At 44.3% G+C, this 16,371-nt stretch overlaps 1 protein-coding gene across 4 annotated transcripts in view; it reads right to left on the bottom strand.

Annotated features, from left to right (window-relative positions):
- The window catches only part of LBR (lamin B receptor), a 962,918-nt gene that overhangs the window by 680,371 nt on the left and 266,176 nt on the right, over positions 1 to 16,371 (bottom strand). For all 4 annotated transcript variants that reach the window (XM_044059838.1, XM_044059844.1, XM_044059847.1 and 1 more), the window contains exon 3: positions 12,873 to 13,055. In XM_044059838.1, the coding sequence (XP_043915773.1) occupies positions 12,873 to 13,055 (183 nt within the window). The remainder of the gene's footprint in view (positions 1 to 12,872; positions 13,056 to 16,371) is intronic.

Raw genomic sequence — 16,371 nt, 5'->3', positions numbered from 1 at the left:
TAGGCTTATAAATGCCTTAGGGCAGATAGCCTAGTATAAACCTATGAACCTATGAACCTCGTGCACTTTTTAAACCCGGAGGGTTTATGCTCTTTAGACATAATCAGGCTACAAAAATAGATAACCACAACTAAACAACAAAGGGTTTGACACACAAGAACCAAAATATATATGCCACTGGATTAGTGTTAAATATTTAAACTAAAGAACTCTTTTTTTTACACACAAGATTGTTGAAAGAGAAAGGGAGAAAAGGAGGGTCAAGACCGTCTAACTTAAACGGGTACTTGACCCACACACAACCACTAAGGCAGTAGTAACCACAGGGGAAGGCCCCTCTAACTTAAACGGGAACCTTCTCTGACAGGAAAAAACACGAAAATTTCAACCAAACTCCACAAAAACACTCGTACACAAAGAATAGCCGTTAAAACAGCTTTTGGTTTTAAATGAAGCAAATACTGACAGGAAAAAAGCCTAATAATAGTACTTGGCCCAGCCAATGCTGAGACCACGTCCAAGCTCTGTAAGCGGCAAACGAGATCTGGGGGATTAGTGGTGGTGCATCCTTGGATAAAGATAGCTCAGCCAATTAGAGGCCTCGCTCTATAGCATAAGCGTGCCGAGTCGGAGCCGAGGGATCGGCTCCGAACCCATCAGTCAGAATGTAGGCGAGATAGGATCACATAACATCCCCTGTTTGACTGGCTTGCTTTATCCCACCACAGAAATTCCCTTTGAAGGCATGGGATGAGTGGTATCAAAGTTTCCAAGCTGTGACTGTGCTGAGTCCATAAACTCCTTAGGTACCATTGGAGTTTCCTCATATGTAGCCTTACTTGAGGAATCAGAAGAATGCAAGAAGCCATGTAACCCAGGGCCTGCAGGATTTTCCTTGCAGTCAGCTGAGTTTGTCTTGACAGGTTTTTGAAGTAATCCGGTAGTTGGTTTTGTTTTTCTTCTGTGAGGAAAGCCATTTGGGTGGTTGTGTCTAGATCCGCACCCAGAAAAGTTATTCTTTGGGACGGTACAAGTCCTGACTTGTGAATGTTGACTGTATATCCCAAGGCCTGAAGAAGATAAATGGCATAATTCAAGTGTTTTACCAAAATTTGTTGGCGGTCCGCTTGTATAAGGCAGTCGTCCAGATATGGGGATATATGCATCTCCTGAAGTCTGCAGTGTGCAATTACTGATGCCAGGCATTTCGTGAATACTCTGGGCGCAGTAGATAAGCCAAAGAGTAATGCTGAGAATTGATAATGCTCTGAACCTGCAAGAAATCTGAGGTGTCTTCTGCAACTTTGTCTGATAGGGACATGCAGGTATGCCTCCTTGAGGTCCAGAGTCACTAGCCAAGACCCCTTGCCCAGCATGGGAAGGAGTTGCTGTAGAGTCAGCATTTTGAATTTTGGCACAATGAGATGAATATTCAGTGCGGACAAGTCGAGAATAGGACTCCATTGATTTTCTTTTCTTGGAACAAGGAATAGTCTGGAATAAAATCCTTGGCCTTGTTCTGAAAGAGGAACCTTTTCTATAGCTTTCATTTGCATTAAGTTGGAGATTTGTTTCAAAGCCTCTGCCTTTTGATTTGGTGGCAGGTCTGGCATGCCCTTTCTTTTTGGCAATGTGTGAAAATGGAACCTGTATCCTTTGTTATTTACAGTGTCCATTTGTCTCTTGTAATACTGTGCCAATTTTCTGAGAATAAAGAAAGCTTTCCGCCCAAAGGTGCTTCTAATTGAGCCCTGGTTGGCGGAGTCAAAGCAAAGTCATTAAATCTGTCCTTGTGCAGCAGTTGTAGGTCCTGCACTACCTCTCTGGTTGGGAGGCTGCCATTGACGTCCTCTGTAGGAGCCTCTAGCTTGCCCTCTACCTCTGGCACGCCTGTTCTTGCCTCTCTGAAATTTTTCTGTGTCCGGAAAGGACCAATTCTTGGTAGGCCAATTTCTGCTGAATCTTGGTGGTTGGACTTGTAGAAAATCTTTGACTGTTTGTACAGATTTTGCCTTTCCTCAAATTTCTTTAAGACCTCCTGAGCAGTGGAGCATCCAGAAGCTTAGCTTTAACATGGTCTGGCAGAGATGGTTCCTTCAGCCAAGCATGCCTACGTATGACTGCACCTGTCATAGCTGACCTACATGAAGCTTCCAATGCATCATAACCACACTGTAAGAAATGGTTGCTAACCTGCTGGGAGTTATGTACCAGATCCTGAAGTGATTTGCGATCTAGGGGTTCAGGTGAAGACAGTTTCCTGTGCAATTCATCTAGCAAATACTCGTGGTACTGTATCATATGAAATTGACAATTTAATGCCCTCATAGAAAGAGTAGCAGAAGTATACACTTTTTTACCCCATCTCTCTAAAGCCCTGGACTCCCTTTCAGAAGGGAGTGGATTTTTAGTTGTGGCAGCTGCCACCCCTTTAGGGCCCTGGGAAATAGTTTCTGGATCAGCAGAGTGGGCCTTGTAAAGAAAATGATGCGAGTCCGGGACCCTGTAGTACCTATCTGGTTTGACAGGGGCCGGAGGAAGAGTGTCAGGGGTTATGCTAGACTCAGAGTACACATCATCAATGACATTCAATACAGGAGGAATAGCCAAAGGTCTATGCTGAGGTAAATGCAGAAAAATTCTTAATCTTTTCCTGGAATCAGAGAAATCCTGGCCCTGCCATTTGAAATGCTCTCTCAGAGTGAAGGGTCTCCCCGAAGGATAGTTCTTCAGGAGGGGAGGCAGAGGGGATAGATTCCTCTGCATCAGAATCCTCGTAGGCCGAAAAAACCTCCTCCTGGTAGTCAGAGAGCAGAGCCATCAGAGGCCTCCTCTGAGGAGTGGGGATCAGAGGACTCAACCCTGGGCCTTTTGTCTAGAGGAGGTTGAGAGCCCCTGTCCGGATGGGGTTGAGAGCCCCTAATTAAGGAAATAAGGTCCTCTGCTAAGGTTAGAATCTGAGAACTTGTAATGGGTCCCCGAGGAATAACCCTGGGAGGCATAGCTTTTGTGTGTTTAGCAGCTTTAGCCCTGGTGAATGCCTTTATGGACATGGATGCAGGAGGCCTGGCTGCACCACATGCCGGTGTAGTTTTATCTAGAGGAATGGTGTCGGAAGTTTCCAAGACACCAGTTTCTGAAGGAAATTTCAATAACCGACTCAGCTGGGGCCTCCAGGGCCGAGGTTGCCGGTTGAGCGGTTTCGGGGGTCGGAAGTAGTTTCAGCAGAGACCCTCGCGGTAGGCCTGGCCGTGGTTTCAGCCGAAACCGCGGCCGTCGTGCGTCGGTCCTTGTCCTTCCGTTTCTTTGCTAAATGTGAAGTCGGAGTCTCAGATGGCATATTGTACGAAAAACTAGCCCCAAAAAATTCCTCTGCAAACTCCACCCGACGTCTAAGAGTGCGTCGGTTGAAGGAAGCACAGGCTGAACAGGCAGAGACGTCTTGGTCTGGGCCTAGGCAGGGGAGGCAGTAAGAGTGGAAATCCATATGAGGTATTTGTTTCCCACAAGTTAAGCAATTATTAACTTTATCTGACATCGGCTGAGGCAAGAAAGAGCCCCCCAACGGGGTACTTAGCTTTTGAAGTCTTCGGTAGCTGAATTACAGGAGTTGGCCGACCGGCACTTGCGAACTGCTTCTGCTTCGGGCACCACGCGGCAAGAAAGACTGAGGAAGATGGCGTCGGCTGACGCTTTTATACCCCAGGCGCTCTGAGGTCAGGGACAGGGCGACATCAGCCGACGCCGGACCCAGACTTTGGAATCCGGCTGACCGAAGGGCTGCTTGAGGCAGGACAACCCATATGTGATGACTGCAGATGCATCCTTGAAGGACATCGGTCTTTCCCCTTAGAAGGCTGACAAAGCTGCCTAAATACAAAGGCAGACTCATGACAGCTTCTCTGAAATTTGGGTATGGGAGAAACAAAAATGTAAGATCCTGCATCACTTCATCTGTCTTCCAGTCTTAGACAAGTCAGCAGCAGCTGCACCAAAGAGATTTTGATTACCCAAAGGATAATAGAGGAGCTTGGCCTTAATATCATCAGGTACAGGCTGGAGGCAAAGACAAGAGCACCTTCTCATAAGTATACCTACAGCAGTAGCATTAGAGGATGCATCAGCTGCATCACTACATCTGATGGAGTGATGGGCAACCTGAGAAGTGAAACACAATAAGGAGGGCATCAGTCTTGCCTTCAAAATGTTGAAAATCTGACAAAACACTCCCAAGTTGAGACAAAAGGCCAAAACATACCTGTTCATATGTGTTTGGCAATTGAATGCCTTGAAAGACAAGAGTGGGGGAAGTGTTGTTTTAACCAGCCTTTTCATAGCCTATCAGTAGTAGTGGTTGAAAGAGTACAAAAGTTTGGATGGCTCGTCAGTAGAAAAAGAGAAACCACAGCAGGGTCTGAAGAAAGATCCTCAGAGGTACTCAAAAACCTCTGGTATCTTATAAAAATAGCCAAGCTTCTTAAGGCAGGAACAAATGTGAAAGCAAAGCAAAAAGAGCAGCAAATATGACGACGAACAAAGACCAGGAGCCCAATGAATAAAACGTATTCCTCTCGGACATTTCGGCATACATTGTCTTCTTGGAGTACACAATTAATTCACATCAAACACTTGCTTTATATACATTACTAATATAAGCAATTAAACAATAATAAAGTCAGTAATTAATGTCCTCAAATACTTAAAATGCACTTCCTTTAAAGCAATAAATGCCAATAAAAATCAACATTCATACCCCTAGTAAACAAAGTATCAAACTTTAATATATACACTGTTTCTTTATAAAGAAGGTTATTCTTACTAATGCCCTCATCCAAAAAGCCACAATCTATTTTTTTCCAAACTAGTGGCTTGTAAACCAAACAGAACAACCATATGCTTCTACGAAATGTTGTGCCACTGAACTCTGTTCCTTTTTATTTACTATATCACGAACATGTTCAAATAGTCTTACTTTAAAAGCCCTTTTGGACTCACCCACATAAAACCTATTACAAGGACATCTGAGGGCATAAATAATGTCCTCAGTGTCACATCTGTAATTCTCTTGAACTTCAAATTTTCGAGCATTTAAGAGTCCAAAATAATGGCACAATGAATTTACATGCCTTGCATTTGCCACATCCTAATGCCCCTCTATTTGTTGGTGACTCATACACTTCCTTAGGTCTACAAAACCTAGATTTCACCAAAAAACTCTTAATATTACAGCCCACTCTATAAGAAACAACAAGTTTTAGGCATCCATGAACTTCCAGCTTTTAAATTTGATAACGGCCACTGTGTTTGTACCACCTCATGAAGCCTATTACTAAATCCACTATATGTGGTCACAAAATACAAATCATTCAGATTCATTATTATTTATTCTGGGAACACCCTTCCATTTTCTATTATTCCCTATATATTCTTTATTAAATCTAAGCCATGCCTTAATTACATCTTCACCATAACACACGCTTTTTAAACATACCAAAAGTGCAACCTCTCTCTCAAAAAATCTTGTTCATCACTGCCTAGTCTATAAAGACGTATGCATTCACCATAAGGTAAAGCATCAATCGTATGCCCAGGATGACAACTTGTTGCTTTCAGATAGTAAATGTCTCCTTGAAATTCCTATGTACTTTCATCGTCAGTATACCATCTTCCATAAAGTATCAAATTTGCATCCAGAAAATACACCATCTTCCCCATCTAGATACCATCAAATGTGAAATTAAATCTGTTCACTTGTAACTCATTCAAAAAATTCAGCACTTACTTAAGGTCAGAAGCTGGGAATTAGGAGCCAAATAGGCAGCTGCAAATGTATTCAACAAGGCATTTAAACACAGAGCGACAGCAAAAAGTTTAGGAAAGTCCATCTGCAATAGCTCAAAATACTTCCTTTGAATATCAGAGACTTGTGAGCAATCCCACTTAAAATGGTCCATCATGCAAACTACTGTATCCCCAAAGGACAACTCCTCAAAGGGTGAATCTGGACTCAAGGACCCCTTTTCCTCAGTCCCATAGTCTAACAGTGAGGTAACTTGTGAGCAGGACAATGATTCATCTCCAGAATTCACCTTCTCATCTGAAGAACCAGACTCCTAGCGCTTTTGGCTGGATTACAGGACCAAGGAGTAACAATATTCCTGAGGTGGTCTCAAGGCCACCAGGGCATTGAACAGGCCCTGGGCAAAGTCCTGCCATCACCTCCGAGGATCTTTAGCAATGGGAGGAATGTGTTTTTCTGCTTCTTTCAGTTAGATGTTGGTTTTGACCAACCTAGGAGGCTCTAAGCCAGGCCAAGACTCCATAAAAGAGTACCAGGGACTTATTTCCTAAACAGAATCGGAGGAATCCTCCTAGGCCCTTCAGAAATGATCAATGTGGTTCCCCTTCAATTTCCATGGTGGACAGCTACATTGTCTCAGCAGACATGCAAGAAGCCGGTTCCATGCCTGCGTCTGACTGGGTCAAGGCAGAGGAAACCAGTGTCGGCACCAGATGGGCTTTGGGGTCTTCACTCACCTCAAGAGAGATTTCTGGCAGAGGCTGGAGCAGCAGTCTCAGAGACTTTTTGGTGTTAAAAGAGATGGCTGTACCTCTGGGCAGGCAGATTCAGCCACAATACCCTGGTGTCAAAATTTTGAGAGGTTGGTTCTCAAGATAAATGGATAGAGGGGAGACACAGTGCAAAGCATTTTGGGAACAAACATCTGATAAATGGTACACTGGATGTGAAGCACCTAGGCAGGCATTTTCCCTCTGTGGATGACACAAACCCTAAGTACAAAAGTAAAAGAAAAGGAAGGAATCTTAACAGGGCAATTACCTGTAAATTGCTTGGCAGAAACCAGATTAGTGGAGGGCATTCAGTGAGTAGTTCAACTGTGGCATTCAGACTGGTGTCAAAGAAAAGTACAGTTTTGTACCTACCATAAATGTAGATGTCCGATAGGTATGCATCTGCAGTCCTAACATATGGGTTTGTCCTGCCTCAGGCAGCCCTTCAGTCGGCCGGATTCCAAAGTCTGGGTCTGGCTTCGGCTGATGTCGCACTTCACCCGACGTCATAGCTGCTGTTTATTGGGTATAAAGGCATCAGCAGATGCCATTTTCCTCAGTGTTTCTTGCCCCAGATGCCAGGTGCCCTCTAGTAAGGCTAAATTTGGATAAATGCAAATAATTCCAAACAGTAGAGAGCAAACAATATAAAAATATATATATATATATATATATATATATATATATATATATATATATATATATATACATACACACACACACATACATACATATATACAAACAAATACACCATAATAGATTCCCCCAGCTAGCTAAAAGAGGGGTAAATACCCTAGGAATACCACAGAGGAGAAGGAGGGTGGGTAATCCTGACTGCAGATGCATACCTATCGGACATCTACATTTATGGTAGGTACAAAACTGTACTATGTCCTTCAAGGATGCATCTGCAGTCCTAACATATGGGTAGAATACCATAGCCAAACTGGGGGAGGAGGCACTAAGATAAAGATGGTGTAGTTAAGATCCCTTGCAAAACAGCAGTTGCAAAACCTGCTCGGGATCTAGAGTATAAGGGAAGATTGTAATGCTTGGCAAATGTATGCACGGAGCTCCAAGTAGCAGCTTCTAAAATGTCTTTGGTAGCCACTCCTCATAGGAAAGCTGTAGTGGTGGCTGTAGCTCTTGTGGAATGAGGTCTGATATTAGCAGGAGTTGCCTTTCCATGAAAAGAGTAGCAAAATCGAATGCAATTTCCTATCCATTTTGAGATTCTGTTTTGAAATTGCTTTTCCTTGCATTCCTATTGCATATGCTACCAGAAGCTGGTCAGTTTTTCTGCTGGTCTTTGTTCTGTCCAGATAGTAGCGTAATTGTCTGTGCACATCCAAGGTATGTAGCAGTCTTTCCACCCTGTTCTGCGGGTTGGGGAAGAATGTAGGTAAATGAATCGCTTGGTTCAAGGATACTCTGGAGACCACTTTTGGCATAAAGGTAGGGTTAGTTCTCAGAGAGACTCTGTCCTGATGGAATATAAGGAAAGGTTGTACTGCCATTAATGCCTGTAACTCAGATACCCTTCTTGCTGAAGTAATTGCTAGCAGGAAAGCAGTTTTCCAAGACAAGAATTGTAATTCTGCTGTTGCTGCTGGTTCAAAAGGGGGAAGTGTTAACTTTTCCAGCACAAAGTTGAGATCCCATGTAGGTAAAGGTGGTTTCCTTGGAGGCTTTACATTTTTGATTCCTCTCAAGAACTGCCTGAGTAGAGGATGAGAGAAGACAGGAGGATCCATGTTGTATTCTGCTGAAATTGCTGATGCATGAATCTTAATGGAGGAGTAAGACAGGCCATTGTGGAACAGCTCTGTTAAATATTCCAGGATGTGTGCTATGTTTGCCAATGAGACATTTTCTCCCTTTGCTGCACTCAAATGAGGTATCTTTTCCACTTGGCTGTGTGCCTCCAGGATAATGTCCTTAACCCTCCGAGATAAACCTGGGTTATTTTGTTTTATGCAATATTCCAAGCAGCTAGCTGCAGTGTTTTCAAGTTTGGATGTAGGATCTTGTAGTTGTCCTGTGTTAGTAGTAAGGGACATAGAGGTAGATGCCATGCGTGTGTCCGAGACATGCTTCTCAGTAGCAGATACCAATGTTGCCTCGGCCAGTCTGGAGCTATCAGAATTACCCTTGGCTGATCCTCTCTGATCTTCAGTAGAACTTTGTACATCAAGGGAAGAGGTGGAAATGCATATGCTGTCAGGTTTTTCCAGCTGAAGGAAAGGGAGTCCACCCTCCAAGCAAGTGGGTGGTATGCTCTTGTGCAGAATTTCTTCAATTGGTGATTGTGTGGGGAGGCAAACAGGTCTATCTGTGGTAATCCCCATTTCTTTGTTATGGCTTTGAAGATATCTGGATGCAGCATCCATTCGTGAGCATCCGTGGTAGTTCTGCTTAAGGTGTCTGCTAGAGAATTTTCTTTTCCTGGTACAAATCTGGCCTGAAGTTGAATGTTGAGGTTCAGGGCCACATTCCACAGGTCCATTGCCATCCGGCATAGAGGATATGAATGTGTACCTCCCTGTTTGTTGATGTACCACATGACTGTGGTATTGTCCGTCCTTATCAGCAGATGACCCTGTTGAAGGAGTGGTCTGAATGCCTGGATCGCATGTTTCACTGCCAGCATCTCCTTTAGATTTATGTGTAGATTCAGCTGGTCTTGGGTCCATAGGCCTTGTATATACTTGTCCACCATGTGTGCCCCCCATCCTAGGTCTGAGGCGTCCGTGGTGATGGTCTGGCTTGGATGTGGTTTGTGGAAAGGCAAGCCTCTGTTCAACTGACAGGCCTGAGCCCACCACAGGAATTCTTGCTTCAGGCATGGAATTATTGGAATCTGTGCTTCTAGACTGTGCTTGTGTTGAGACCATACATTCCTTAGATACCATTGTAGCTTTCTCATATGCAGCCTGGCATGCGGAACCAATATTATGCAGGATGCCATGTAGCCCAGGGCTTGCAGGACTTTCCTTGCAGTAAGCTGAGTTTGTGTTGTTAATGTCATGAAGTAGACTGGTAGTTGCTTTTGTTTTTCTTCTGTGAGAAAAGCCATCTGAGTTGATGTGTCTAATTCTGCACCCAAGAATGTTATCCTTTGGGATGGTACTAGTCTTGACTTTTGCATGTTGACTGTGTATCCCAAGGCTTGCAACAGTTGTATGACATTTTCCAAATCTTTTGTTAACTTTGCCTTGTTGTCCGCTTGTATTAGGCAGTCGTCCAGGTATGGGTAAATCTGAATTCCCTGAAGTCTGCAATGAGCAATTACTGATGCCAGGCATTTCGTGAATACTCTGGGCAGTAGATAAGCCAAAAGGCAATGCTGAGAATTGATAATGCTCTGATCCTGCAAGAAACCTGAGGTGTCTTCTGCAATCTGGTCGTATAGGGACGTGCAGGTATGCCTCCTTGAGATCTAGAGTCACCAGCCAAGACTCCTTGCCCAGCATGGGAAGAAGTTGCTGGAGGGTCAGCATTTTGAATTTTGGAACAATGAGGTATGTGTTCAGTGCGGACAAATCTAGAATAGGTCTCCATTGATTTTCTTTTCTTGGTACAAGGAAAAGCCTGGAGTAAAATCCTTGGCCTTGTTCCATAGGTGGCACCTCTTCTATAGCTCTCATCCTTAGTAAGTTGTTGATTTGTCGTAGAGCATCTGTTTTTTGGCTTGGTGGCAGGTTTGGCATTCCTCTCTTTTTTTGGTAGAGTATGGAAGTGAAACCAGTAGCCCTTGTCTATTGTTTGTAAAGTCCATTTGTCTCCTGTAATGTAATGCCAGTTGTCGGAGGATAAGGCTAGCTTTCCGCCCAAGGGTGCTTCCAGTTGTTCCCTGGTAGGCGGAACTAGAGCCAAGTCATTGTGTCTACCCTGTGGAAGTGGTTGTAGCTGATTCCGTGGCAGTACTTCTCTGGTTGGTAGGTTGCCACTGACGTCCCCTGTAGACACCCCTAGATTGACCTCTGCCTCTTGGGCGTCTATTTCTGCCTCTCTGCGCTCTGGAGTTGTCTGGAAAGGACCAATTCTTCGAAGGCCAATTTCTGCTAAACCTCGGAGGTTGGACCTGTAAGAAATCCTTGACTGTTTGGACAGATTTTGCTTTTTCTTCCACCTTTTTTAGAACCTCCTGTGCAGGGGGGCCAAACAAACTTTGTTTCTCCATGGGAGCATCTAGGAGTTTTGACTTAACATGGTCTGGTAAGGATTGTTCTTTTAACCAGGCATGCCTTGAATCACTGTTCCAGTCACAGCTGATCTAAAGGAAGCCTCCAGTGCATCATAGCCACATTTTAAGAAATGGTTACTGACCTGCTGAGAGTTATGTACCAAATCCTGAAGGGACTTGGTCTAAAGGTTCAGGAGAAGATAGTTTTTTATTTAGCTGGTCTAACAACAATTCCTGGTACTGAATCATGTGAAATTGACAGTTCAAGGCCCTGGCCGAAAGAGTAGCAGAAGTATAAACCTTTTTACCCCATCTCTCTAATGCTCTAGATTCCCTTTCAGAGGGAAGAGGGTTTTTGGCAGAGGCAGCTGCCACACCTTTAGGGCCCTGTGAAATGGTTTCAGGGTCTGCAACAGGAGCCTTATACAAATGGTAGTGTGTGTCTGGGACCCTGTAATATCTGTCTGGCTTGGCAGGGGCCGGAGGAAGAGAATCAGGAGCAGTGCAGGCATCATTACATGCATCATCAACAACTGTTAGTACTGGCGGAATGGCTAAAGGTCTATGCTGTGGTAAGTGTAAAAAGGTTCTTAGCCTTTTCCTTGAATCCGAAAAATCCTGGCCCTGCCATTGGAAGTGTTCCCTCATAGCATGCAAGGTTTCCCCAAAGGAAAATTCTTCAGGAGGAGAAGCAGAAGGAATGGAGTCTTCTGCATCAGAATCCTCATAAGGAGAATAAGGGCCTTCATGAGGGTCTGAAAGGTCTGAGTCATCCGATGAATAATCTGTAGAAACAGGTTCCGGTGGTTCAGTCCTAGGCCTCTTGTCTGGAGGGGGCTGAGAGGCCCTGTCTGGGTGAGGTTGGGATCCTCTGATCAAAGAAATGAGATCCTCAGCCAGGCTGAGTATTTGGGAACTAGAAGTAGGCCTATGTGAAGGAGTTTTGGCAGGCAAGGCCTTAGAAGATTTAGCTGCCTTAGCCCTGGCAAAAGCCTTGATAGACATGGAAGCAGGGGGTCTAGCAGCCCCACGTGCAGGGGTAGTTATGTCTAAAGGAATAGTGTCGGATAAATCCTGGGTGCCTGCTTCTGTAGCAGTAAATTCAGTAGCAGATTCAGCCAAGCTCTGTGAGGCCTCGGCTATCGGAAGCATGCTTTCGGCCGAAGAACCGGGGGCTCTGTTTCAGCCGAAACAGAGACATTCGCGGTTGGCCTAACCGTGGTTTCAGATGAAACCGCGGGCCGTGAATGTCGGTCCTTTTCCTTGCGCTTTTTAGCTAATTGAGAAGTCGGAGTCTCAGACGGCATTTTGTATGCAAAAGCAGGACCAAAAAACTCCACTGCAAACTCCGACCGACGTCTAAGTGTCCGTCGGTTGAAGGAAGCACAGGCTAGACAAGCTGATACGTCGTGGTCTGGGCCTAAGCAAGGAAGGCAGTAAGAGTGGAAATCCTTATGAGGAATTTGTTTCCCACAAGTTAAACAATTATTTACTTTGTCTGACATCGGCTGAGGCAAGAAAGAGTCCCCAAACGGGGTACTTAGCTTTTTAGAAGTCTTCGGTAGTAGAAATCTCTGGATCTGACGGACCGGCACTTGCGCTTCTGCTTCGGGCACCGCATGGCAAGAAAGACTGAGGAAAATGGCGTTGGCTGATGCCTTTATACCCAATAAACAGCAGCTATGGCGTCGGGTGAAGTGCGACATCAGCCGAAGCCAGACCCAGACTTTGGAATCCGGCCGACCGAAGGGCTGCCTGAGGCAGGACAACCCATATGTTAGGACTGCAGATGCATCCTTGAAGGACATCTCCAAATATGAGTGTATGTATGTCACCTTTATGCCCTACACCTACACGGGTAAGCACAGCCTGACATACGACTCAGATGATGTAATGTCTCTGGTATACTAGTTGGACATGGGGCTATCCTTGGCAGGAGATCCCATATGTTATGAATACTGCAACAGTAATAAGAAAGGGCATCTGCCATAGTTACAGCAGTCTTCTGTCAGCTTGGCAAATGAAGTGTAAATATTTTCTCAAAAGAAAACTTTAAAAACTAAGCACATAAAATATTAGAACAAGACAACTTTTAGAAAAAGTGTATTATTACCACTGGTGTTAGCTTTACTGCCAGTATTTCTTCCTTGTTATCTTCTGTTACAGACTCTCTACCATGAGAGGAAGACTGATTTGCACTTTTTGATGTTCTGGCTGGAGACCTGGACCTGCTGCGACGTCGAGATGGAGAACTAGAACCAGAACGCCTTGTCTTCGCCTTAAAAGAAACCAAAGACTAAAAAAAAAAAAAAAAAAATTTTTTTTTTAAAGGTACTGACAAATCATTTTCACTACATTCTAAAAACAAAAAAGTTGTGTACTCACCGTAATGATAGATCTATGTGGTCTTGCATTGCCACCTATCAGTTTTCCCACCGGGCTAGCTGGAAATCAGATTGTACATTGTTTTCTGGACTACTGGACAAACTCCAGCATTATGTTTTTTGAAAGAAAGACTACTGGAGTTTGTTAAATAGGTGGATTTACTGTATTTTTATTATGCTTTTCTGTTTAAAAAAAAAAAAAGGCAGAAAAAGCATTGCAAAAGGAAAAAAAAGCATTCCTCCTCATCTGACGTGACAATGTCACAAAAATGGGTGGAAAGTGGGTGAGGTGACGAGGAGGATATGCACGAGGTTATAGGAGATGCAAGGGCGTAGGCTTTGTCCGTACTGAAAGGTGGCAACCTTATTGTCTCTTGTCTCTATCCGGTTCAATCTAAAGGACTTCAAATCCCATACCATCGAATTAAAAAGTGTTTACCCCGCTTGGCTCCTCCTCCCTTCCTCATCACAGGAGGAAAGACTAGCTATGTCAGCAATAAGTATGGGGTAGGAGGGAAGGGAGGCTGAACCAGACAAAATCTGCCATTATTATGAGTATATAACTTATATCAGATAACTGGCTTCATCCTATGGGACACAGTCCCCAGCAATGAACATGATTCGGGAGAAACTAAGGAAGGATATTCTGCAACACAGCAGAGCCAAAGGAAGCCATGGATCTAGATAAGATGTCCACCTTGTAATGTGCCACAAAGGTGATGTGACCCAGCCAAGCGGCAGCAGTACAAATATCATCCACAGGAACTTTAGAAAGGAAAGCCTTAGAAGTAGCTACAGCCCTTGCTGAGTAAGCTTTAGGCTTGTGTAGAAGGGTCTTACCTTTCAATGACATGCAAACAAAATACAGTCCAATAGCCACTTGGATAAAGTCACTTTAGACACAGGAGAGTCCAGCCTGGATTTTAAAAAGGAGACAAACAAACTGACTTGATTTCATGAAAGACTGGGTACAGTCAAGATAGAATCTTAATAGCCTACGCACATCAAAACAATGTAAAGATTGTCACCTTTGCTGGGAAAATTGGGAACACACATGGGGAGGTGAATGGTCAACGGTTATTCTCAGTAGCTACCGTAGACAGAAAAGGAAGGTTGGTGAGACAAGAAACCTTGACTTTGTGGAACACCAAATAACGGAGTGAAGGATCAAGAGCCTGGAACTCTGAAACCCTTTTTGGAGGAGTAAGTCACCAAAAACAAAGTCTTCCAAGACAAAAGCTTCAAGTCCAGGCTGAAAGTACAAAAGGTGGACCAGCTAGAACCTGCAGAAAGTACAGTTGTGTACCTACCATAAATGTAGATGTTAGAGTGTATTCACTGTTGCAGTCATTACTCATGGGTTATCCTGCTGGCAGGCTACCCTCAGTCGGCCAGAATTCCAAAGTCTAGGTCTGGCGTCGGTTGCTGTCGCCTCTTCCCTGACGTCAGTGCGCCAGGGGTACAAAAGATGCAGCAGACGCCATTTTCCTCAGTTTTTCTTGCCCCATATGTCAGGTGCCCCCACATTGGTAGGCTGAAAAATATGCCAATAAGTATGCATGCACAAAAATAAACATTTCCTTCATCTACATGCAAATACACCACATAGGTTATATAGGATAGAGAAGTACAGACACGTCCCAGCAAAGAAAAGGGGGATGGTGGGTGGGTAACCTGGACTGCAACAGTGAATACACTCGAACATCTACATTTATGGTAGGTACACAACTGTACTATGTTCGTGTTTCACTGTCGCAGTCATTACTCTTGGGTTGAACCCCAAAGCTGAGGATGGCTGGCTGGGCTAAATAGGGTTAGGAGAGGCTATGAGGCCCTTCAGAACTGCAGTGGCAAAGCCTGCTCTGGACTTAAAGAGGTAAGTGGCAATGCTTTGTGAAGGGGTGCACTGAACTCCAGGTTGCAGCCTCCAAGATATCTTTGGTTGGTACTCCTCTGAGGAAAGGCTGCTGAAGTGGCTGCTGCTCTGGTGGAATGAGACCTAATGCCCTTAGGCACTGATGCCATGTTGAGAATAGCAGAAACGGATGCAATGGCCTATCCATTTAGAAATAGCCGGTTTTGAGTTGGCCTTTCCTTGTGATCCTGCAGCATATGACACTAAAAGTTGCTCAGTCTTTCTGAAAGCTTTAGTTCTGTCCAAGTAGAAGTGCAACTGCCTGTGTATGTCCAAAGAATGCAGAATTTTCTCACCCTTATTCTGTGGATTTGGATAAAAGGTAGGTAAAATTAATGGTTTGGTTGAGGGCCACACTGGACACCACCTTAGGCATAAATGTGGGGTTTGTCCTCAGAGAAACCCTGTCTGGATGAAAAATGATGAAAGGTTCCAGAGCCATGAGTGCTTGCAACTCCGACACTGGCCTTGCAGAGATTATTGCTAGGAGCAGAGCTGTTTTCCAGGTTAAGAATTTTATATCTGCTGTTGATGCTGGCTCAAAAAGGAGGCAGTGTGAGTTTTTCAAAAACATAATTGAAGTCCCAGGCCGGAATTGGTGCTCTCCTTGGAGGCCTAATATTTTTGGCCCCTACGAGGTACTGCCTTATTAAAGGCTGAGAAAAGATAGGTGGTTCCATATTGTAATGGGCTGAAATGGCAGAAGCATGAATCTTAATTGATGAGAAAGAAAGGCCTTTGTTCAGCATCTCAGTTAGGTATTGTAAAATCTGAGGGATATTTGGTACCCAAGTGTCAATGCCTTGTTCCAAGCACAGAATCTCTTCTATTTTTCTGCATAAGATTTTCTAGTACTGGGCCTCCTGGCCTCCAAGATAACATCCATAACAGCTTTTGAAAGAGGAGTGTTCTGAATGGCTATATTATCCACCATGCTGCCAGATTTAAGGTCCTGTGTTGGCTGTGCAGGATCTGATTGTTTTGTTGGGTCAGCAAGTGAGAAGTTTGAGGCAATATCCATGCTGGACCCTGAGATAAGATCTTTAGGATTGTATACCAGTGCTGGCGAGGCCAGTCTGGTGCAATCAGTATTATTTTTGGCTTCTCTTGTCTGACCTTTAGGAGTACCCTGGGAAGGAGAGGCAGTGGAGGAAAGGCATATACTGTTAGATTTTTCCAGCTGAAGGATAGAGCGTCCTGTTTCCATGCTTGCTTGCGATAAATCCTTGTGCAAAATTTCTGCAATTCGCAGTTGTGAGGGGAGGCAAATAGATCTATGTCTGGGCATCCCCATTTCCTTATTATCATGCTGA

The sequence above is a fragment of the Protopterus annectens genome, chromosome 1.part2, assembly GCF_019279795.1.
Source record: "Protopterus annectens isolate FY-2018-M chromosome 1.part2, PAN1.0, whole genome shotgun sequence".
Lineage (NCBI taxonomy): Eukaryota > Metazoa > Chordata > Ceratodontiformes > Protopteridae > Protopterus > Protopterus annectens.
Note: the sequence above shows the minus strand (reverse complement) of the source record. Positions and strands in the feature narration are given on the sequence as shown.